Raw genomic sequence first — 25094 nt, forward strand, 5'->3', positions numbered from 1 at the left:
ACCATGGACGCCCCTGCTTATTTCAGCAAGACAATGCCAAGCCACGTGTAACATCAACGTGGCTTTATAGTAAAAGAGTGCGGGTACTAGACTTGCCTGCCTGTAGTCCAGACCTGTCTCTCATTGAAAATGTGTGGCGCATTATGAAGCCTAAAATACCACAACGGAGACCCCCGGACTGTTGAACAACTTAAGCTGTACATCAAGTAAGAATGGGAAAGAATTCCACCTGAAAAGCTTAAAAAATGTGTCTCCTCAGTTCCCAAACGTTTACGGAGTGTTGCTAAAAGGAAAGGCCATGTAACACAGTGGTGAACATGCCCTTTCCCAACTACTTTGGCATGTGTTGCAGCCATGAAATTCTAAGTTAATTATTATTTGCAAAAAAAAAAATAAAGTTTATGAGTTTGAACATCAAATATCTTGTCTTTGTAGTGCATTCAATTGAATACGGGTTGAAAATGATTTGCAAATCATTGTATTCCGTTTATATTTACATCTAACACAATTTCCCAACTCATATGGAAACGGGGTTTGCACATTCCCATAGACGAAGTATGAATGGAAGTAGTAGTAGATAAGTACACGAGAGCGACCCCGAGAGGGACAAGCGGTAGGAAATGGATGGCTGGATAGTAGTATGTGTTTAAAGAAGGGCTGCTGGGGATGTTTACTTCCTGACTGTGCCAACAAAACATGTCAGCTCCTCCCACTGCGTCTCTTTCCCAACTAACCGAGCGGAAGATATGAATGAAAACATTCCCGCCGGCCCTGTTTTCCCAAACACTGCATCCCCCCCAGACCCCCCTTTTCTTTCCTCACCTTTTGTCAAACATTATTTGCACATTTCTCAGGCTAGCGTGCTGGGGCGGGGCTTGTTTGTGGAGACACTGTGGGAGTTTACAGACCACCAGTGTTTGTGTGTTTGTGTTTGTGTGTGTGTGCGCATACGTTTGTGTGTGTGTGTGTTAGCCTGCAGTGCCTTAGCGTAGTAATGTTAATAACTCTGACTCATATCCATGACAACAAGCACACTGTACTGGCATCTCAACCACAGGACAAAATGGCAGCTCACAAACGCATGCACAACCGCACACACACACACACACACACACACACACACACACACACACACACACACACACTGGTTATCATTTGGAATGGGGACCAAGTTTTTGATCATCACTTGTGGGGACCACCCTTTCTACAGGTTGTGGATGCATAAAAAAAAAGAGGTAAAATAGCCACAGCCCAGTTAGCTCATACACGTCTTTAAATCTCTGGATTGATGAAGTAATGTGCTGATCATTCTTACTGGGGACCCTGGGGGAAAAGAGTTAATATGGTTCATGGGGATCAAATTTGTACGTGACTACTCAGGACCATTTATTTAAAAAAAAAAGTTTTAATTATTTTTATTTTTATTTTTTTTAATTTTTTTTTGTGTCCTGTCCAGCTTCTCAGGCAAATCATATAAGTTAAAGTTAAAGTTAAAGTACCAATGATTGTCACACACACACTAGGTGTGGCGAAATTATTCTCTGCATTTGACCCATCACCCTTGATCACCCCCTGGGAGGTGAGGGGAGCAGTGGGCAGCAGCGGTGGCTGCGCCCGGGAATCATTTTTGGTGATTTAACCCCCAATTCCAACCCTTGATGCTGAGTGCCGAGCAGGGAGGTAATGGGTCCCATTTTTATAGTCTTTGGTATGACTCGGCCGGGATTTGAACTCCCAACCTACCGATCTCAGGACGGACACTCTAACCACTAGGCCACTGAGTAGGTGATATAGTTGATGTAGATGCCCATGTCGGCTGTTCAGATTTACTTTACAAAAGAGAAGTGTAGAAGTGTACTTCTCTTGTTGCCTTATTTGTATTTGACTTTATTAAATGTATTTATATTATCATTTAGTGCAGCCGGGCCGGAGCAGGAGGGGATAGAAAGAGAAAAAAAAGAAGACAGAGGGGGAAATTGTGGGGACAAGAGGGGGATTAGACAGAGAGACAAAAACAACAACAACAACAGCAAACAACTACAACAATAGAGCAACATCAGCAAATATGACATGTTCAAATATGATGGTAAAAGTAATAGCAAATAAGCAGTTAGCAAAAAATAAAAAATAATACAGAAATGACAATGAGCATTATTACACTACAAATGGATCAATACAAATACCAATAGAAATAGCGCTATTGATAATGAACAATACCAATAATTTACCTTTATTATCAACAATACAGTTGTTTAAATGCAACAATACATATACGTAATGATAACTTGAGATACAAAAGAATGCAGAAAAATGGAGGGGGAGAAAGAGAAGCAACCTACATTAACCTTGTAGATTGTTATAGTAACAATAGGTTAAGCTTTGTCAGAGTGCCATGTGTTACACCCAGTTTACCCTAGGGCAACAACGTTAATATATGTTTGATGAAACGTGATTATGTGCATGAGTGTAAGTATGCATATGTACTTGTATATGTACAGAATGTGTATATGTGTTTGTACAATGAATGTATGTGTACAGAATGTGTATATGTGTTTGTACAGTGAATGTATATGTACAGAGTGTGTATATGTGTTTGTACAGTAAGTGTATATGTACAGTATGTGTATGTGTATGTTTGTATATTGAATGTGCGTGTGGATGTACGAACTTTAGGTATGTAAATATGTACTGTATTTGTGTATGTATGTGGGAGCGTAGGTACCTATGTACGTATGTGAGCATATGTGAATTTGTATGTAAAAAGTTTAAATTAAACATGACATGATCCTCAGAATACAGCACTACAGCTGTCCTCTTATAGGAAGTTTCACCACTTAAATGTTAAAGCAAATCCTGCATCTTCTGTGACATTACTGAAAACTGCTATTTAGCAGTAATGAAGTTGTCCGCAACTCCAACTACCATATATAGAAGGATGGAACATTCTGAATGTGAATCATACTTTAAGGCAGGGGTGTCAAACTCAAATACAGAGTGGGCCAAAATGTAAAACTGAACAAAGCCGCGGGCCAAGGTTGAACAAATTAACCTTTTAATAGGGACCCAAACAAGTTTTGCATTGAATATTGAACAAGCAAGGCTTATATAACTTTATAGTGACATGCAAAATCGAGTTTCAAATAATAATAATTCAAAAATATCAATGGCATATCAAATACAATTTAAAAAAAAATTTAATGCCTCTTTTCTATTTGCAGCCTTCTGAGGTAAATATCAACATTAACTTTTTCCACAGGCTAATACATTTGAAAGTAAAATAACAATGAATAAACCAACCATTCAGGACTTTAAACTGCTCAGTTTGCAACACACTGATCTAATCTGATGTGCCCAAGCCAGATACCTGGCATCTTTTCTTGGATGCTAGTTCATTAATGTCGGGGCTCAGCTCAGGCTTTGAGCTTAGGCAACCTTCATTATCGAACGAAGGTGTTCATCAGTCATTCTATCTCGTAGTCCACCCGCGTGCCTTAAAGGCACTGCCTTTAACGTCCTCTACGAGCTGTCGTCACGTCCGCTTTTCATCCATTCTAACAACGTGCCGGCCCAGTCACAAGATATGTGCGGCTTCTGTACGCACACACACGAGAATGCAACGCATACTTGATAAACAGCGAAACAGGTTACACTGAGGGTGGTCGTATAAACAACTTTAACACTGTTAGAAATATACGCCACACTGTGAATCCACACCAAACAAGAATGACAAACACATTTCGGGGGAACATCCGCACCGTAACACAACATAAACACAACAGAACAAATACCCAGAACCCTTTGCAGCACTAAGTCTTCCGGGACGCTACAAAATACACCCCCGCTACCACCAAATCATACTGTTTATAGTAAACATGCTTCAGTGATGGGAGACTATTTGTCCTACTAATTTTGGCGGTCCTTGAACTCGTCGTAGTTTGTTTACATGTACAACTTTCTCCGACTTTCTAAGAGGTGTTTTATGCCACCCCTTTTTTTGTCTCATTTTGTCCACCAAACTTTTATTGTGTGCGTGAAGGTTGACGTTATTGACTTGTGTGGAGTGCTAATCAGGCATATTTGGTCAGTGCATGACTGCAAGCTAATCGATGCTAACACGCTATTTAGGCTAGCTTAATGTACATATTGCATCATTATGCTTCATTTGTAGGTAGAGGCATATTTGAGCTCATTTAATTTCCTTTTCATGACACATTATCTGTATGTAATATTGACTGCATTTCAGATCGTTGTTTGTTTGCCATGTTGTTCCAGACCACAGCAAACGTTACCCTGCTTGTAAACATTGTAACAAATCCATTAGAAGAAGACAGCCTGCCGTTTCCTTTAACTTGGACACACACATCTATACCTCTGGTATTTCTGAGCCAGTAATTTCCAGGAGTTATCTCACCCTCTGAGAAGCCTTCATTTTATGAATTATTTCGAATGTTGTAAAAATGTGTAGAATAAATATTACATTTCAACATTTTTGTCAACAAATATTTGCGTCAGTCTGCGACACATAGTCATTTTGATAGTAGGCTAATATAGACACGTACCTGTATGTGTTGTCTTCATTATAAGATTTATATAAGACTTTTTAATTTTTTGCTGCTTCATGCAGATATTTTTTTTGTATTTATGGTCCAATATGGCTCTTTCAACATTTTGGGTTGCCGACCCCTGACTTAGTGATTGTTATTGGTGTTATGTCACAGCCTTTCATTGAGGTAAAATACAGATATAAAAAAGAATAAAATAGCAATACTAGTGTTTCCGCCATCTTTAGGGTTTTGAACATACTTGCCAACCCTCCCGGATTTTCCGGGAGACTCCTGAAATTCAGCGCCTCTCCCGAAAACCTCCCGGGACAAATTTTCTCCCGAAAATCTCCCGAAATTCCGGCGGAGCTGGAGGCCCGCCCCCTCCAGCTCCATGCGGACCTGAGTGAGGACAGCTTGTATTCACGTCCGCTTTCCCACAATATAAACAGCGTGCCTACCCAATCACGTTATAACTGTAGAATGATACTGCCATCTACTGTACATGCATATGTGACAATAACATATAGGGCTTTTAGAGAGTGCAGTGCACAACTGCGCACACAACAAGGAGACGAAGCAGAAGAACGAGGCAACGCCGACGACGAGTAAGATGAAGAAATACGCTTGTAAGTTCCAAGCCGCAGCTGCGATTGGACCTGGATAGCCTCCGGGAAGAAGTAGTGGACTACCAAGTGTTTGGCTATTATGAAAATAGTATATATCTGTATCATGAATCAATTTAAGTGGACCCCGACTTAAACAAGTTGAAAAACTTATTCGGGTGTTACCATTTAGTGGTCAATTGTACGGAATATGTACTTTCTGTGCAATCTACTAATAAAAGTTTCAATCAATCAATCAATGGCAATGAAGAAAAGATTGACCGGTTTTGGGCCATGCTATAGGGAGAGATGGAAGATTCCAGACTCTAGTGCATTTGATGAAAGCACTTTTGTGCGTGCCACACAGCAATGCATCATCAGAGAGGGTGTTCAGCATGGTTAGAAAAATAGTGGACAGAGAATAAAAAAAGGATGGACAATTCAACCCTTAACTCAACAGTGAGTAGATGAGTGTTATGTGTGTGTATATGTGTAAATAAATGAACACTGAAATTCAAGTATTTCTTTTATATATATATATATATATATGTATGTGTGGGAAAAAAATCACAAGACTATTTCATCTCTACAGGCCTGTTTCATGAGGGGGGGTACCCTCAATCATCAGGAGATTTTAATGGGAGCATTCGCATACCATGGTTTATATAGGGCACAGAGTGGGTGGGTACAGAATGGCCTAGGGGCGTGGTGGTTGGCTCATGTGTTACCTAGGAGGTGTTTCCGTCTATGGCGGCATGCTGTTACAATTTCGCTGCGCTTGTTGAGGGATGACAGGTCTGGACGGTAAATAATAAACAGTTTCTCTTTCAAGCATAGGTTGCATCTTTTATTACCACTATTGTAAGGTGTGCTGGATGCAAGAATTTGCCATGTTATTGAATATTCAACATTATTGTCTTTGAGGTCCCAAATGTGTTTGCTGAGTTCTGTGGTATTTCGCAGGTTTTTGTTCCTGAAAGAAGCCTTGTGGTTGTTCCATCTGGTTTTGAATTCTCCCTCGGTTAATCCTACATATGTTTCGGATGTGTTAATGTCCTTGCGTATTACCTTAGATTGGTAGACAACTGATGTTTGTAAGCACCCCCCGTTGAGAGGGCAATCAGGTTTCTTTCGACAGTTACATCCTTTGTTGGTTTTGGAGTCGCTCTGTCTGGGGGCCGACGGCTCATTTGCAATTGTTTTGTTGTGGTTTAAGATGATTTGTCGTATATTGTTCATGCAGCTGTAGCTCAATTTAATGTTGTTCTTGTTGAATACTTTTCTTAGGGTGTTGTCTTTGGGAAAGTGTTTGTCAATCAGATTGAGGAATTTGTGTCCAATGTTCGTTGAGACGTTTTTGCTGTATGGGGGGTTGTACCAGATGATGTCGTTTCGTTTTCTGTTCTTTTTTGGCTGGTTTCCTGGCGTGGGTTCATAGGTGAGGGTGAAATTGTATCCGCTTTCATCAAGGGCTTTTTGGTACGGGGGGGTTGCTTGGTCAAATTCAGCTTTGCTAGATGACAGCATCGATAGCCTTTTATTGATTCCGGTAGGTATTCTTTTCGTGGTGGTGGGTGGGTGGTTGCTGTCATGGTGCACGTATTGGAGTGTTGTGTTGGGTTTCGTGAATGGTTGGTAGCTGTTATTTCTCAGGTTGAAAGTGACGTCAAGGAAGTTGACGGTTTGCTTGTTGGCTTCAATCGTGATCCGTAGGCCGTTCTCTTTGAAAATTTGGCATATGCGCTTCTTGGTATTCTCGCTGCTCCTTGGCGAGGCGCGACACACTGCCAGTCCGTCATCACGGTAAATACCAAGGTTCAGATTGAGGCTAGCGAGCTGGGAGAGGAGGAAACTCTCAACGAGTTCACACGTTTCTGCTCCGTCAAAACTTCCCATAGTGACGTCAAATGTTGCATTGTTCTTTTTTTGCCATGGTGTACTGTTGTGGATGAGAATGGAGTTTTTTGCGTGGATGATGATGTTTCTTTCGTTGCCTGTGATTGAGTCGTAGTCTGAGGCGAAGTCTAGTGCTTGAGTCAGTAGGTCTTGCGTGATGGAAGGGTAAAATTCCTCGATATCAAAGGAGATAAAGTTGTGCTGTTGTTTGTCTTGGATGTTGTTGAACCATTTGATTACTGCTGCTGTATTTCTCCATTGGTTGAGTGGTGTTTTGTCCTTGATTTTTGTGTTGACTCTGTCCAGGATTATTTTGCTGATTTTTCCTATTTCAGATTTAGTTGGGTTTATTAGTCGGCATGTTGGGTTATTTGCGAAGTTGGGTTTGTGGTCCTTCAATGTGATGAAGGCTTCCTTGTTGGCTGTGGCGTCCACCCTGTCCTCAATGTCCAGTTCAGCCGCGATCCTTTTATTTTCCAGGTGGATGTTCTGTAAGGTGTTGGGTTGTGCTTTTTTGTATGATTTGGTGATGCTTCTGTCCAGTAAGGTGTGGTGTTCTGGTATGTCCATTCTGTAGAAGTTTGTGGTTTTATCGGCAGCTATGATGAGGTTGTTTACTTTCTTGATGCGCTCCTTGTCATTTTTCAGCTTGGTGAGGAGTGGGTTGCGGATTGGCTTGAATTTGACTGATTGTATCATTTTGAGCATGTCGTTCTCAAAATCCTTTAGTTCCTCAACTGTGGGTGGGTTCTTGGTAGATTTGAATCCGTAAGTTTCCTTTTGCATTCCTTTTGTTTCAGGGTGGAGGAAAAAATGTGCTTTCCACCGCATCCTTCTTAGGAAGTGTTCCGTCTTTTCTATGAGCCTTAGCTTGTAGTCATTCTGCGCGGGTATGGGAATGTTCTTCGTGGAGTAGTCGATGTTGAATTTTTCCATTTCTGATCGTCGTACAGTGCTCAACAAATGTCAATTTGGAGCGGAGTATATGTCTTAATAAGGTTATCCAAAAAATAGTGCTCGATACATACATATATATATATATATATATATATATATATATATATATATATATATATATATATATATATATATATATATATATATATATATATATATAGAGCTAGAATTCAAGCGGTAGAAATGGATGGATGGATAGCTAAAATTCACTGAAAATCAAGTATTTCTTATAGATGTGTGTGTGTGTGTGTGTATATATATATATATATATATATATATATATATATATATATATATATATATATATATATATATATTCTGTGTATGTGTGTATGTATATATATATATATATATATATATATATATAGCTAGAATTCAAGCGGTAGAAAATGGATGGATGGATAGCTGGAATTCACTGAAAGTCAAGTATTTCTTATAGATGTGTGTGTGTGTATGTATATATATATATATATATGTATATATATATATATATATATATATATATATATATATATATATATATATATATATACTATATACAGTGGGGCAAAAAAGTATTTAGTCAGCCACCGATTGTGCAAGTTCTGTCACTTAAAATGATGACAGAGGTCTGTAATTTTCATCATAGATACACTTCAACTGTGAGAGACAGAATGTGAAAAAAAATCCAGGAATTCACATTGTAGGAATTTTAAAGAATTTATTTGTAAATCATGGTGGAAAATAAGTATTTGGTCACTTCAAACAAGGAAGATCTCTGGCTCTCACAGACCTGTAACTTCTTCTTTAAGAAGCTCTTCTGTCCTCCACTTGTTACCTGTATTAATGGCACCCGTTTGAACTTGTTATCTGTATAAAAGACACCTGTCCACAGCCTCAAACAGTCAGACTCCAAACTCCACTATGGCCAAGACCAAAGAGCTGTCAAAGGACACTAGGAAAATAATTGTAGACCTGCACCAGACTGTGAAGAGTGAATCTACAATAGGCAAGCAGCTTGGTGTGAAAAAATCAACTGTGGGAGCAATTACCAGAAAATGGAAGACATACAAGACCACTGATAATCTCCCTCGATCTGGGGCTCCACGCAAGATCTCATCCCGTGGGTTCAAAATGATCATGAGAACGGTGAGCAAAAATCCCAGAACCACACGGGGGGACCTGGTGAATGACCTGCAGAGAGCTGGGACCAAAGTAACAAAGGTTACCATCAGTAACACACTACGCCGACAGGGAATCAAATCCAGCAGTGCCAGACGTGTCCCCCTGCTTAAGCCAGTGCATGTCCAGGCCTGTCTGAAGTTTGCCAGAGAGCACATGGATGATACAGCAGAGGATTGGGAGAATGTCATGTGGTCAGATGAAACCAAAATATAACTTTTTGGTATAAACTCAACTCGTCGTGTTTGGAGGAAGAAGAATATTGAGTTGCATCCCAAGAACACCACACCTACTGTGAAGCATGGGGGTGGAAACATCATGCTTTGGGGCTGTTTTTCTGCTAAGGGGACAGGCCGACTGATCCGTGTTAAGGAAAGAATGAATGGGGCCATGTATCGTGAGATTTTGAGCCAAAACCTCCTTCCATCAGTGAGAGCTTTGAAGATGAAACGTGGCTGGGTCTTCCAGCATGACAATGATCCCAAACACACCGCCAGGGCAACGAAGGAGTGGCTCCGTAAGAAGCATTTGAAAGTCCTGGAGTGGCCTAGCCAGTCTCCAGACCTCAACCCCATAGAAAATCTGTGGAGGGAGTTGAAAGTCCGTGTTGCTCGGCGACAGCCCCAAAACATCACTGCTCTCGAGAAGATCTGCATGGAGGAATGGGCCAAAATACCAGCTACTGTGTGTGCAAACCTGGTAAAGACCTATAGTAATCGTTTGACCTCTGTAATATAACCTTTGTTGGCAATAACAAAGTATTGAGTTGAATTTTTGTTATTGACCAAATACTTATTTTCCACCATAATTTACAAATAAATTATTTAAAAATCCTACAATGTGAATTCCTGGATTTTTTTTCACATTCTGTTTCTCACAGTTGAAGTGTACCTATGATGAAAATTACAGACCTCTGTCCTCATTTTAAGTGGGAGAACTTGCACAATTGGTGGCTGACTAAATACTTTTTTGCCCCACTGTGTATATATATATAGTATATATATATATATACTGTGTGTGTATGTATATGTATATATATATATATATATATATATATATATATATATATATATATATATATATGAAATACTTGACTTGGTGAATTCTAGCTGTAAATATACTACTCCCCTCTTAACCACGCCCCCAACAACGCCCCCCACCTCCTGAAATCGGAGGTCTCAAGGTTGGCAAGTATGGTTTTGAAGATGTAAACAAATGAGTCGATTATGAAAGATTTATGCTGCACAACTTCCATTTTCAAAAGCATTATTTATCTTCAAGTCCCTCTGATGACACACAATTGCAGACACGTGACATTTCCGCGTTTTTAAACATTAATTTCTGCGTCAAAATATGACTTCTGCGGTTTTTTTTTAATGATATACCAGGGGTGCGCATTACGTCGATCCCGAGCTACCGCTTGATAGTGGAGGGTGTGTCAGTCAATCGCCAGCCAGACATTGAAAAAATACTCCTAAAAATGAGCAATCATCAATCTTCACCAAGATGTCACTTTCGTCACTTGATTGACATTCACGGCACCCGGGGGCCTTCTGAGATGACGCTGGCTGCTGCCAGATCATTATTAATAAAAAATGACCGACAGGAAGGCGAGAAAACACTTTTTATTTCAACAGACTCTCGCGCCGTACCTGCCGTCAAAATCAAATCAAATCAAATCAACTTTATTTATAGAGCACATTTAAAATTTACCACAGGGGTAGCCAAAGTGCTGTACAATGAGCAGGTTAAAAGATAAAACGAGTACCGAGCAAACACAACACAACACAAACAGAATATGATAAAAAATAAATAATTAAAATAGAATTAATAAAAACATAAAAACATAAAAACAGGATCACAGCAGGTGTATTATGGGGCGCCATTGCAGGATGGATATCACTCAGTGTTAAAAGCCATGGAATAAAAGTATGTTTTTAAGAGAGATTTAAAAACAGGAAGAGAGGAGGCTTGTCTAACACTCAGGGGTAGGTCGTTCCAGAGCTTGGGAGCAGCAACGGCGAAAGCTCTGTCACCTCTAAGCTTCAGCCTTGTGTCAGGGACCGTCAACAGCAGCTGATCGGCTGATCTTAAGGATCGGGTGGGGCAGTAAGGCTGAAGGAGGTCGGAGAGATAGGTTGGCGCGAGGTTGTTTAGACATTTAAAAACAAATAAAAGGAGTTTAAAATGTATTCGGTAACGCACAGGGAGCCAGTGAAGGGACGCTAAAATAGGGGTGATGTGCTCACGTCTGCGGGTCTGTGTTAGCAGACGAGCAGCAGAGTTCTGCACGAGCTGCAGGCGGGCGAGGGAGGCCTGGCTAATGCCAATATACAGGGCATTACAATAATCAAGACGAGTCGAGATAAAAGCGTGGATTAATTTCTCAAGATCATGTCTTGATAGAAGCGGTTTCACTTTCGCTATTTGGCGTAATTGATAAAAGCTTTTTTGAACGACGCTGCTGATTTGTTTTTCGAATTTAAAATCTGAGTCAAACTTTACCCCCAGGTTTGTGACAGAGTCGCTGAGATACGGGGTCAGAGTGCCGAGGTCAACGTTGGGGGAGGGAGAGCGACTTGGACCGAACAACATAACTTCTGTTTTATCTTCATTTAGGCTCAGGAAGTTAGCTGAAAGCCAGACTTTGATGTCGTGCAGGCAGTCAATAAGACGTTGAACCGTGTTATTTTGTGCCATGGGAAAATAAATCTGGCAATCATCGGCATAAAAATGAAATGCAATACTGTACTTCCTAAAAATAGAACCAAGGGGGAGAAGGTAAAGCGCAAATAAAATTGGGGCAAGGATTGAGCCCTGGGGGACCCCATGTGGTAAAGGAGTTGTGGACGACATAAAACTGTCTACTTTTACACAAAAACTCCTGTCGGTTAGGTACGACCGGAACCAGTTGAGGGCGGCGCCCTTAATGCCCACACAGTTCTCAAGACGAGTGATTAAGGTGGCGTGGTCGACGGTGTCGAACGCAGCAGACAGATCTAAAAGCACCAGGACAACATATTTACCAGAATCAGTGGACAGGAGGATATCGTTAAAAACTTTTAGAAGCGCTGACTCTGTGCTGTGGAGGGCTTTAAAACCGGACTGGAACAGCTCAGTGATACCATTATCCTCTAAGAAGGGCAGCAACTGACTGTAGACAACCTTCTCTAATATTTTGGAAATGTATGGAAGATTAGAGATAGGTCTGAAGTTAGAGAGGAGAGAGGGGTCGAGGCTGGGTTTTTTAAGTAGAGGTCGTACCACTGCATGTTTAAACTCTACTGGAACTATTCCAGAAGAGAGGCTACTATTGATAATGTTAAGGACACTTGATCCAATAGTAGCAAGTACCTCCTTAAACAGGCGAGGTGGGAGGGCATCTGCAGGAGAACCAGAGGGCTTCATATGACTAACTGTGTCACTTAAAAAAGAAAAGGACACCGGCTCAAACTGATGGAAAACAGAAGAGAAATGCAGGGGAACAGAAGGGTCATATGAAGGCTGAGATAGACTGGCTCTAGTTGACACAATTTTGTCAGTGAAAAAATGGAGACAATTTTCACAGAATTCAAAAGAAGCATCAAAACCAGCAGATTTGGGAGCATCAATGACAGTGTTAATAGTTTTAAACAGAACTCTGGGGTTGTTACAGTTAGAAGATATAATCTGAGATAGATATATATTCATTTCTGCTTTTACAGTCATCTGAAAGGAAAACAGGCTTTCTTTAAAAATGGCAAAGGACACATGCAGCCTGTCTTTTTTCCATTTTCTCTCTGCTCTTCTACATACGCGCCTAAAGACAGACTGCACAGTTCCTGTCTTCACAATAAAAGCCCTGCTTCATCCTGCCTGAGCTAACAAAATAAGAGTCTCAGAAAGCTAGCGTGCACAAGCTAGCAAGCTACGGAGTTATGAAAAAAATCTTCCCATATTCCGCATGGCCTTCACCTATTTGACAATAATACTGAGCTATAAATGAATAATCAATTTCATTTGTCAAGAAGATGTAACTGCTGCTAAAGAGGGAGTTTGCGGTGGCCTGATGTCAACAACAACAAAGTTGTTGTGTTCGGTCATGTCACATGACCCGATTGGCTCCCACCGGGTCCTGCAGAGTTCTCGACCTCATTTCCTGTCCTTGTTGAGACATTTCAAACTGGAGGCGATAAAGAGCAGACAAAGTTCACCACTTCACTTTTTGCACTCATATAGAGGATCTTTACAGTCCTTTTTTTAAATTTTTTTATTTAAGATTTATGTAGGATTTTCAATTTTTATAACACATATACAGCAGTATACATTGAAATGTTGGCAATGCAAACGCACACAGAACACCACAAACAACAGGGGGAAGGAGACAATAAAAAGACACATTTCAATAAGACTAAGCTTAACAATTAGTGGAGAAAAAAAGTATATATAAACATATACAGTCGTGGTCAAAAGTTTACATACACTTGTAAAGAACATAATGTCATGGCTGTCTTCAATAATTTCTACAACTCTTGTTTTTTTGTGATAGAGTGATTGGAGCACATACTTGTTGGTCACAAAAAACATTCATGAAGTTTGGTTCTTTTATGGATTTATTATGGGTCTACTGAAAATGTGAGCAAATGTGCTGGGTCAAAAGTATACATACAGCAATGTTAATATTTGCCTACATGTGCCTTGGCAAGTTTCACTGCGATAAGGCGCTTTTCGTAGCCATCCACAAGCTTCTGGTTGAATTTTTGACCACTCCTCTTGACAAAATTGGTGCCGTTCAGCTAAATTTGTTGGTTTTCTGACATGGACTTGTTTCTTCAGCATTGTCCACACGTTTAAGTCAGGATTTTGGGAAGGCCATTCTAAAATCTTAATTCTAGCCATTCCTTTACCACTTTTGACATGTGTTTGGGGTCACTGTCCTGTTGGAACACCCAACTGCGCCCAAGACCCAACCTCCGGGCTGATGATTTTAGGTTGTCCTGAAGAATTTGGAGGTAATCCTCCTATTTCATTGTCCCATTTACTCTCTGTAAAGCACCAGTTCAATTGGCAGCAAAACAGGCCCAGAGCATAATACTACCACCACCATGCTTGATGGTAGGAATGGTGTTCCTGGGATTAAAGGCCTCACCTTCTCTCCTCCAAACATATTGCTGGGTATTGTGGCCAAACAGCTCAATTTTTGTTTCAGTCTGACCACAGAACTTTCCTCCAGAAGGTCTTATCTTTGTCCATGTGATGTCAGATACACACACACTCACATAAACAAATACAGTGAAGTGTTATGAAAAAATAAAACCAAGGATACACATATGTATACAAACATACACATACATGTAGTGGAAGAGGTTTAAAAGGTTTACCTACTCAGTGGCCTAGTGGTTAGAGTGTCCGCCCTGAGATCGGTAGGTTGTGAGTTCAAACCTCGGCCGAGTCATACCAAAGACTAAAAAAATGGGACCCATTACCTCCCTGCTTGGCACTGAGCATCAAGGGTTGGAATTAGGGGTTAAATCACCAAAAGTGATTCCCGGGCGTGGCCACCGCCGCTGCTCACCGCTCCCCTCACCTCCCAGGGGGTGAGCAAGGGTGATGGGTCAAATGCAGAAAATAATTTCGCCTCACCAAGTGTGTGTGTGACAATCATTGGTACTTTAACGTTTTAACTTTAACTTAATGTTAGACTGGAACATGGAGTGGAAGAGGGTTAGGGTTAGGATGGAACATGGAGTGGAAGAGGGTTAGTGTTAGGATGGAACATGGAGTGGAAGAGGGTTAGTGTTAGGATAGAACATGGAGTGGAAGAGGGTTAAGGTTAGGATGGAACATGGAGTGGAAGAGGGTTAGTGTTAGGATGGAACATGGAGTGGAAGAGGGTTAGTGTTAGGATGGAACATGGAGTGGAAGAGGGTTAGTGTTAGGATGAAACATGGAGTGGAAGAGGGTTAGTGTTAGGAAGGAACATGGAGTGGAAGAGGGTTAGTGTTAGGAAGGAACATGGAGTGGAAGAGGGTTAGTGTTAGGACAGAACATGGAGTGGAAGAGGGTTAGGGTTAGGATGGAACATGGAGTGGAAGAGGGTTAGTGTTAGGATGGAACATGGAGTGGAAGAGGGTTAGTGTTAGGATAGAACATGGAGTGGAAGAGGGTTAGTGTTAGGATAGAACATGGAGTGGAAGAGGGTTAGGGTTAGGATGGAACATGGAGTGGAAGAGGGTTAGTGTTAGGATAGAACATGGAGTGGAAGAGGGTTAGGGTTAGGATGGAACATGAAGTGGAAGAGGGTTAGTGTTAGGATGGAACATGGAGTGGAAGAGGGTTAGGGTTAGGATGGAACATGGAGTGGAAGAGGGTTAGTGTTAGGATAGAACATGGAGTGGAAGAGGGTTAGTGTTTGGATGGAACATGGAGGGGAAGATGGTTAGGGTTGAGGTTAGTGTTCGGATGAAACATGAAGGGGAAGAGAGGTAGGGTTGAGGTTAGTTTTAGGATGGAACATGAGTTACGATGGAACATGGAGTGGAAAAAGTGTTCATGTTAGGATGTAACATGGAATAAAAGAGGGATACTGTTAGGATGGAACATGGAGAGAAAGAAGAGTCAGGGTGGGTGTTTGGGTTAGGATTGAACATGCAGTGGAAGAAAGGTTAGGGTTATGATGAAAATTGGAGTGGACGAGGGTTAGTGATAGGATGGAACATGGTTTGGAAGAGGGTTAATGTTAGTATGGAATGCGGAGTGGAAGAGGGATAATGTTAGGATGGAACATGTAGGGGAAGAAGAGTCAGTGTTGAGTTTAGGGTTAGGATAGAATATGGAGTGGAAGAAGGGTTAGGGTTATGATGACAGTTGGAGTTGAAGAGGGTTAGTATTAGGATGGAACATGGATTGGAAGAGGGTTAATGTTAGTATGGAACATAGAGCGGAAGAGGGTTAGTGTTAGGATGGAACATGGAGTGTAAGAGGGTTAATGTTAGAATGGAACATGGAGTGGAAGAAGAACGCCTTCGAACTGGCGTTGAACTCCAACAGTGGTCTGTGAGACTGGAGCAGAAGAACAAACCTCATATCATCTTTCCTCCTTTACAGTCTTCCAAATGCGGTACATGGTCTATAAGCAGTTGATGACGGTCCTGTGGTCTTACCTATCATCGATCTTCCCTACGATGTCTCATTCCTCACTTGATTGACATACACGGCAACCGAGGGTCTTATGAGATGACTGCTGGCTGCTACAAGCTCAGTTTGAAGAAAAATCTGACAGGCAGGGATGCCAGAAACACTTTTTATTTCAACACAGACTTTGAACTTGCCATCAAAAGTATAAAAAACGACCGTACAGTTCCCGTGTTCTCAATAAAAGTGCTGGCCCATCCTGCCTGCGTTAACAAAATGAAGGTCTCCGAAAACCAGCGTACAAAAGCTAGCTTTATGTTTATATACTGTAATAATAATAATAATAATAACTGGGATTTGTATAGCGCTTTTCTAAGTACCCAAAGTCGCTTTACATGTAGAACCCATCATTCATTCACACCTGGTGGTGGTAAGCTACTTTCATAGCCACAGCTGCCCTGGGGTAGACTGACGGAAGCGTGGCTGCAATTTGCGCCAACGGCCCCTCCGACCACCACCTATCATTCATCATTCAATTCACCGGTGTGAGTGGCACCGGGGGCAAAGGGTGAAGTGTCCCGCCCAAGGACACAACGGCAGCGATTTTTTGGATGGTAAGAGGCGGGGAGCGAACCTGCAACCCTCAGGTTTCTGGCACGGTTGCTCTACCCACTACGCCATGCCGCCCCTACTACTGTAAATATGAGGTAGATCACCTGGACTTGGTCCTTTGATAAGTAGCTAAGTAGCTGGCCTACTGATCGAAAGGATGGTACACACCTCGACTGGAACCATTACTTCCCACACAAAGAAGAATGTCTGGTCTGCGTCGTTTTTAACGCTACGCTTTAGTCTACCAAATACTGCGCCCCTTCTCAATGTCGCAGGACTCACGCTCGTCTCATTGACAGATCTATAAACGACACTTTGTGTATCGTGACTGGATGTCAACGTCCCTCTCCAAACGACAACCGTTTTGTTCTGGCAGGTATCCAACCATCCGAGCTTTTCCGTAAAATAATCACAGTAACCACGTTTCCGTGCACTAAATTAGTCCGATTTTTTAAAATAATTCGGCTCAAAAGAAGCATTCTGCAACCCATGGAAACACATTAATCTGATTGTGTTTGGCTTTTGAAAAGTTGGAGTAACACACCTAGATTACGCGATAGAAAACCAGATCTCTAGAGTGCCGTATAGAGGACCCTTTGTATTGCGGACGCGCCAGTCTCAGCGGGCGGGATAGAACCCAGGAACAGATACTTTCTATAAAAACATAAGCAACAACTGGAATGAAGAGGAGACTCTTATTGGATTCTCAGATTAAAAACTCGTAACATTTTGAAATGCATCGATGGGAGAACAAAAAGAAAGAGATTTATTTAAGAGGGTCGCTAAGGGTCTGGTCTGCGTCATTTTTATCGCTACGCTTTTTGGTTGCAGGCTACTGCCAGAGTCGACAGCTGTGCTCACCCCCTCGCCCCGGCCTGCGCCAGGCCCACTGTACAGCTGCTACGACCTGGACGACACCGACGTGTCCTGGCTGGACCTCGCCAACCAAGAGTTCAGTCACATGGGTGAGTGCCACGACCTTTGCCCCTATTCCCTGATTTGACTGTTAGCATCGGGCTAACGTTCTATTAGCTGATAGTACTAATCATTTTAAATATGAATAAGTCCTTCCTTTTTTTGTGATTTTTTTTATTTTATTTTCCAGAAAACTGTGGCAAATGTTACCATTTTTTTTTAGACCTATTTCTTTTCAATAACATTGGGTACATTTTTATGACTTTTTAATCAGTGTTTTAAGTGTTCCTTGTAACCTTAACCTCAGCAAATGCAGGCAGGATTTCAGCACAAATTGTAAAACAAATCCTGCATTGATGTTTTACTCGTTGTATAGCAGACATATTTCAAAGTAGACACTAGATGGCAGTAAAAGCACATAATAAACAAAAAAATAAATAATTGTTATATATTGTATATATGATATAGACATAATGTAATATAATATATCAGTATATATAATATACTTTACATATATTATGTAAATATTACGTATATATGTTATATTTTATATCGCTATATTTAGTCTATTTATACCTGCATTGTCCTTTCCACATCCTTACACTTTCCATCATTGTAACTGAGCTACTGTGTGGAACAATTTCCCTTTTGGATCATTAAAGTTTGTCTAAGTCTAAGTCTAATCATTTTAAAATTACTGTATTGTTTTAATTAATTAGAAGTGCCGGTAATACAGTCACACCTCACTACATAGCGCTTCAAATATTGGCGCGTCATTTAAAAAAAACGTTCTACAACATTTGTGCCCTAACGTTATCATTTTCAAGCATGAAAATGGCTAAATGAAGTACAAATATCAAGTGGTGTATCATGTTGTAATTGTATGCATGTTAGAAATCAACTCAAACCATAACCATACTCAGGGGCGCCGCTAGGGATTTTGGGCCCCATGAAAAGAATCTTTACAGGGCCCCCAACACAGTGTCATTATTTTTTCTGTATTATAATTTCATCATCATTAGGGGCCTCTCTGGGCCCCCCTCCATCATGGGCCCCTAGAATCCGTCTCCTTTACCCCCCCTTTTCGGCGCCCCTGACCATACTACAGTAGAATTGGCCACTAAATGACACCAAACCAATCAGAGCGTGTTGTTAAATATGGTGGCCACTGATTGGCTGAGCCTCAGGCAGCATTACTATATCGGTGTAAAGGTGACTAAAGCATGTTTTTTCATCTTGATGTTGCTTTTTTAATGTTAAAAAACGCATCTAGAAGGCATTAGACAAGTTTTATATGCTTTAACTATGAAAATATTTGATTCATAATTAATGATTCCCGCTTTGTGGAAATGTATTTCTTGTGGTCGTGTCTGGAACCAATTAATAGCGATATAGACTACATTGCCAAAAGTATATTGCCACCTGCCTTGACTCACATATGAACTTGAAGTGCCATCCCATTCCTAACCCATAGGGTTCAATATGGTGTCGGTCCACCTTTTGCAGCTATTACAGCTTCAACTCTTCTGAGAATGCTGTCCACAAGGTTGCAGAGTGTGTTTATAGGAATTTTCGACCATTCTTTCAAAAGCGCATTGGTGAGTTCACACACTGAAGGCCTGGCTCTCAGTCTCCGTTCTAATTCATCCCAAAGGTGTTCTATCAGGTTCAGGTCAGGACTCTGTGCAGGCCAGTCAGGTTCATCCACACCAGACTCTGTCATCTATGTCTTTATGGACCTTGCTTTGTGCACTGGTGCACAGTCATGTTGGAAGAGGAAGGGGCCCGCTCCAAACTGTTCCCACAAGGTTGGGAGTATGGAATTGTCCAAAATGTTTTGGTATCCTGGAGCATTCAAAATTCCTTTCACTGGAACTAAGGGGCCAAGCCCAACTCCTGAAAAACAACTCCACGCCATAATTCCTCCTCCACCAAATTTCACACTCGGCACAATTCAGTACCGTTCTCCTGGCAACCTCCAAACCCAGACTTGTCCATCAGATTGCCAGATGGAAAAGCGTGAGTCATCACTCCAGGGAACGCGTCTCTGCTGCTCGAGAGTCCAGTGGCGACATGCTTTACACCACTGCATCCCACGCTTTGCATTGGACTTGGTGATGTATGGCTTAGATGCAGCTGCTCGGCCATGGAAACCCATTCCATGAAGCTCTCTGCGTACTGTACGTGGGCTAATTGGAAGGTCACATGAAGTTTGGAGCTCTGTAGCAACTGACTGTGCAGAAAGTCGGCGACCGCTGACCCCTCTCTGTCAGTTTACGTGGCCTACCACTTGGTGGCTGAGTTGCTGTTGTTCCCAAACTCTTCCATTTTCTTATAATAAAGCCGACAGTTGACTTTGGAATATTTAGGAGCGAGGAAATTTCACGACTGGATTTGTTGCACAGGTGGCATGCTACGACAGTTCCACGCTGGAAATCACTGAGCTCCTGAGCGCGGCCCATTCTTTCACAAATGTTTGTAGAAAGAGTCACCATGCCTAAGAGCTTGATTTTATACACCTGTGGCCGGGCCACGTGATTAGGACACCTGAATCTGATCATTAGGATGGGTGGCCAAATACTTTTGGCAATATAGTGTCCAAGGGATATTTGCAAAATGTATTATGATTATAGAAAGAAACATCACAAAAGGCTTCCTTATTTTGTGCTGTCTGCTCTGGCGTTCACAAGTTGCGGACATTCTCCGTGTATGTTTTACACTTGAAAAGTCTCTGTCCATCTCAAACATTCATTGATGTTCCAAGACTTTTACCACCGCACGTTAAGAGCATTTGTGAACTGCGGAGATTTTTGTTGGTAAATGAGATACGATGCGAGAACATCATCACACTTCAACACATCGAACATGTAAATGCTGCCTCTTCGCTCGGTCAGCATTGCAAATGAAATTATTTTCTTAATTGTCTTACCCTGGATGAATAAATGTTGGCTTAATTTTTGTATACGACGTTACCCAGAAATCTTAGCGGTGTAGACAGGAACAGGAAGTAGGTGTGAGCTTCAATAGTTGTGTGGTTTGATCAATGAATAGTTGATTTATTGTTGCATGTTGTTGTTCCTGCGTGGTCTACACAAGAAACAAATAGAAGTTTTGATTATAATGTTGACGTGCGCGTTAATTAGTGAAAATGATGCTGATTGTCCAAAATGTGCTGGCAAGTTGTTGGCATTGGACAAAAGCAGCGCATACTCTGCATTTGTGTGCACTCACGACATCGCAAATAACTGCTAAATAATATAATCTTCATAATTCTAATGAGTACAATAATAATACCGTATTTTCCGGACCATAGGGCGCACCGGATTATAAGGCGCACTGCCGATGAATGGGTCTATTTAGGTCTATTTTCATACAAAAGGCGCAATGGATTATAAGGCGCATTAAAGGAGTCTTTTTATTTTATTTTTCTAAATTGAAAGCACTTCCCAGTGGTCTACATAACATGTAACTGTGGTTATTTGGTAAAAAAATATGCATAGATGATGTTTTACAGATCATCTTCAAGCCACTTTCTGACAGTCACTTCAGGATGCGCCGTTTTGTAGGCAGTCTTATTTACGTGGCTCACCTTTGGCAGCGTCTTTTCTCTTTTATATTTGTTGTAGCGGTGTAGCGTGCAAGGACGGGGGTGGAAGAAGTGTCAAAAGATGGAGCTAACTGTTTTAATGACATTCAGACTTTACTTAAATCAATAACGAAGCAGCATCTCCTCATCCATGGCTCACCAGTGGAACAACAACGGAGGAAATGTGTCCCGTGAAAAACCGTCCAACCGGAATAATGTCAACTCACTACACCGGTATGTGTTAGCGCTTTCATGGCAAGTTTACTGACAGATATAAGTAAGAACTTTACGTTACTTTATATTACAAAACAGCGGAGCATGAATGTCCCATAACAAGAAAATAGTGAAAAAGAAGAAGCTTATCAACTACAGACTACGAAGGCGGACGCGCACAATTTTTCAGAATTTATGTAGATCCCAAATACAGATCAGCCGGTACCAAAAGGTAAGAAAAGTGGCTCTTGCATAATATTGCGGAAAAAAACGCCAGATAATATGTCTTACCTTATACACACACAGTAATAATACTCGTTTGTTGAAGCACAGTCCAATCCATCAAGCGGTGCGGCTTCATAGCTTACCAAAGTCGTACTAAAACTTTTCGATAGATTTTTGAGCGCTGCGTGTAATGTTTTTTATTTACAATGGAACATATAACATGTTGGTGTTGTTTACTTGAGTCATATTGCTGTCTACACGTATCTCTTATGTGTGATTGCCATCATATTGCAGTCTACACATATCTCTTATGTGTGACCGCCATCTACTGGTCACACTTATCATTTCACCGTGTACCAAATAAAATAGCTTCGCGGTCGGTAAGCACAACCAAAATGATTCTGTACATTAGGCGCACCGGGCTATAAGGCGCACTGTCGAGTTTTGAGAAAAAAAGGAAAGGATTTTAAATGCGCCTTTTAGTCTGAAAAATACGGTAATTGTAATAAGTCAAATAGATGTGATTTGTTTTTTGCAGCCCAACCAGAGCTGGACGAGCTGACGATGGAGGTGGTCCTGGTGGAGTTTGAGCGCGTGTGCGAGGAGAAGATGCAGCAGGCCATTGAGGCAGAGGAGGGTCTCGGCATCGAGTACGACGAGGACGTGGTGTGCGATGTGTGCCGTTCGCCCGAGGGCGAGGACGGTAACGAGATGGTCTTCTGTGACAAGTGCAACGTCTGCGTGCATCAGGTTGGTCGGGATTTCAACTTGCACACTGCAAAAACTGAAATCTAAGTAAGATGAAATATCTCAAATAAGGGTGATATTTGCTTATTTTCTGTCTGATGAGATCATTCTTCTCACTAAGCAGATTTTATGTTAGAGTGTTTTACTTGTTTTAAGAGTTTTGGTCCTAAATGATCTCAGTAAGATATTACAGCTTGTTGCTGAGATTTGATGACCTATATTGAGTAAAACATGCTTGAAACTAGAATATCAAGTGTTGCAAAGCTGTGTCATCAACACTCAAGTATAAAACTACTTTTTTGAAGTAATAATTTCTTACTTCAAGCATTAAGAAAAAAATCATGATGCCGAGCGCATATCATTATGTCAAGATAATGGCACTAGCATTTACTTAATTTAAGAATATTTTTCAACATATTGAGCAAAAAGTTTTTTTTTGTTTTTTGTCTAACAAGAAAAGTGCACTTGTTATTAGTGAGAATACACTTATTTTAAGGTATTTTTGGGTTCATTGAGGTTAGCTAATTTTACTAGTTTTGGAAAGTCTTGACAAGCCAAATTTTCTTGTTCTATTGGCATATAATTTTGCTTAGTTCAAATAAAATATCCCAAATTTTTGTGGTTTTTTTTTTCTTGTTTTTGAACACTGACTTTTTGCAGTGCAACTTTGAATTCATTTCTCAGGATTTGTTCTTCCACACCTAACTCATCCAAGCACGCCTACTGTTACACTTTCTGCAGAAACACGCTTTTTTTTATTTACTTAAACATAGGTTTATAAAAAAAAAAAAAAAAAAAAGCACAATTTACAGTAAAATACAGGCAACTGTGGTTGCCAGGAATTCAATGTAAAAAATACATTCACGATGTATAGGACATTACGGTATGTTGATGTTGAATCCGTTAATTTTACAGTAATAACTGTTTTTGCTAACGGTTGATTACTGTGAAAAAAACGGATATATTGTTAATCTGTTTAAAAAAAATCTATAGAATTTACTGTAAAATACTGGCAGCTGTGCTTGCCAGGAATTCACCGTGAAACAAATTATTCCCAATTTTAGTGTTGCCAATCAGGTGCATGTCATTGGAGGTGGGAGGAGGCCGGAGTACCCGGAGAGAACCCACACAGTCATTAGGAGAACATGCAAACGCCACACAGAAACACCCCTAGCCCGGGAATCGAACCCAGGGCCTTGTCACATTGCGGCACGTGTGCTAACCACTGCTGCACCGTGCTGCCCTGACACCAATACTAGTATCTGCAAAATGCCTGTGTTTCCGAGACATGAGGATTTTAACTTGAAAGAGTTTGTACAACCTTTCACTGGTCAACTCACAACATGGCCTTCTGCAACATGTTCCTTCAAGTGAACTATTAAAAATGAGCCTGAAATGCTCCATATCTGTTAAATATCTGTATCCGTTAGTCTACATTGACTTTTTCACCATGTCCCTGGTAAACTCTGACCTCGGGCGATTTAAGGTCAGAAAAAGGTAATCACATAGCGGGATAGCAAGATCAGAGCAAGTGGAAAAAGTATGTGGTGAATATTTCAGTGTTTAAATACAGTAAGAACATAAATGATACTGCATGTCGTATCCAAAAATGTCTAAACTTTGGCACGCAATTGTTAAATAGCAACAGTTAAACACCGTAAAATCGAAGCAATTTTATTTGGTACATGGTGCAATGATAAGGGTGACCAGTAGATGGCAGTCACACATAAGAGATATGTGTAGACTGCACTATGATGGCAATGTGACTCAAGCAAACAACACCAACATTTTATATGTTCCATTGAAAATGTAGAACATTACACACGGCGCTCAAAAATCTATCAAAATGTTTTAGTGCGACTTTGGTAAGCTATGAAGCCGCACCTCTTGATGCATTGTACTGTGCTTCAACATACAAGTATTATTATGGTGTGTGTATAAGGTAGGATAAATTATCTGGCCTTTTTTCCCCGCAATATTATGCAAAAGCCACTTTTCTTACCTTCTGGTACCTGCTGATCTGTATTTGGGATCTGCATAAGTCCTTAAAATGTGCTGTAAAACATAATCTATGCAACATTTTGACCAAAGAACCACCATTACATGTTATGTGGACCACAAGGAAGTGTTTTACATTTAGAAAAAAAATTATAATAATATGACTCCTTTAATGTGCTCTATAATCTGGTCCGCCTCATATATGAAAAAAGCTCCAAAATAGACCATTCATCGGCAGTGCACCTTATAATCCGGTGCGCCCTATGGTCCGGAAAATACGGTAATCATGCAGCCCTAGTGCCATCATATGAATAGTCTAACATTGGTTCTGTGTGCTAGGCATGTTACGGCATCCTGAAGGTGCCGCAGGGCAACTGGTTGTGTCGGATGTGCGCCCTTGGCGTCCAGCCCAAGTGTCTGCTGTGCCCCAAGAGAGGCGGCGCCCTCAAGCCCACCCGCAGTGGAACCAAGTGGGTCCACGTCAGCTGTGCCTTATGGATCCCTGAGGTGAGCGGGCTTTTCGTC

General features: G+C 41.0%; 1 protein-coding gene across 1 annotated transcript in view; it reads left to right on the plus strand.

The window, feature by feature from the left end:
- The window catches only part of jade2 (jade family PHD finger 2), a 141805-nt gene that overhangs the window by 89731 nt on the left and 26980 nt on the right, over positions 1-25094 (plus strand). The window contains exons 5-7 of the mRNA XM_061934440.1: positions 17717-17850; positions 22363-22574; positions 24909-25076. Coding sequence (XP_061790424.1) covers positions 17717-17850; positions 22363-22574; positions 24909-25076 — 514 coding nt within the window. The remainder of the gene's footprint in view (positions 1-17716; positions 17851-22362; positions 22575-24908; positions 25077-25094) is intronic.

This window comes from Nerophis lumbriciformis, linkage group LG03 (genome assembly GCF_033978685.3).
Source record: "Nerophis lumbriciformis linkage group LG03, RoL_Nlum_v2.1, whole genome shotgun sequence".
NCBI lineage: Eukaryota > Metazoa > Chordata > Actinopteri > Syngnathiformes > Syngnathidae > Nerophis > Nerophis lumbriciformis.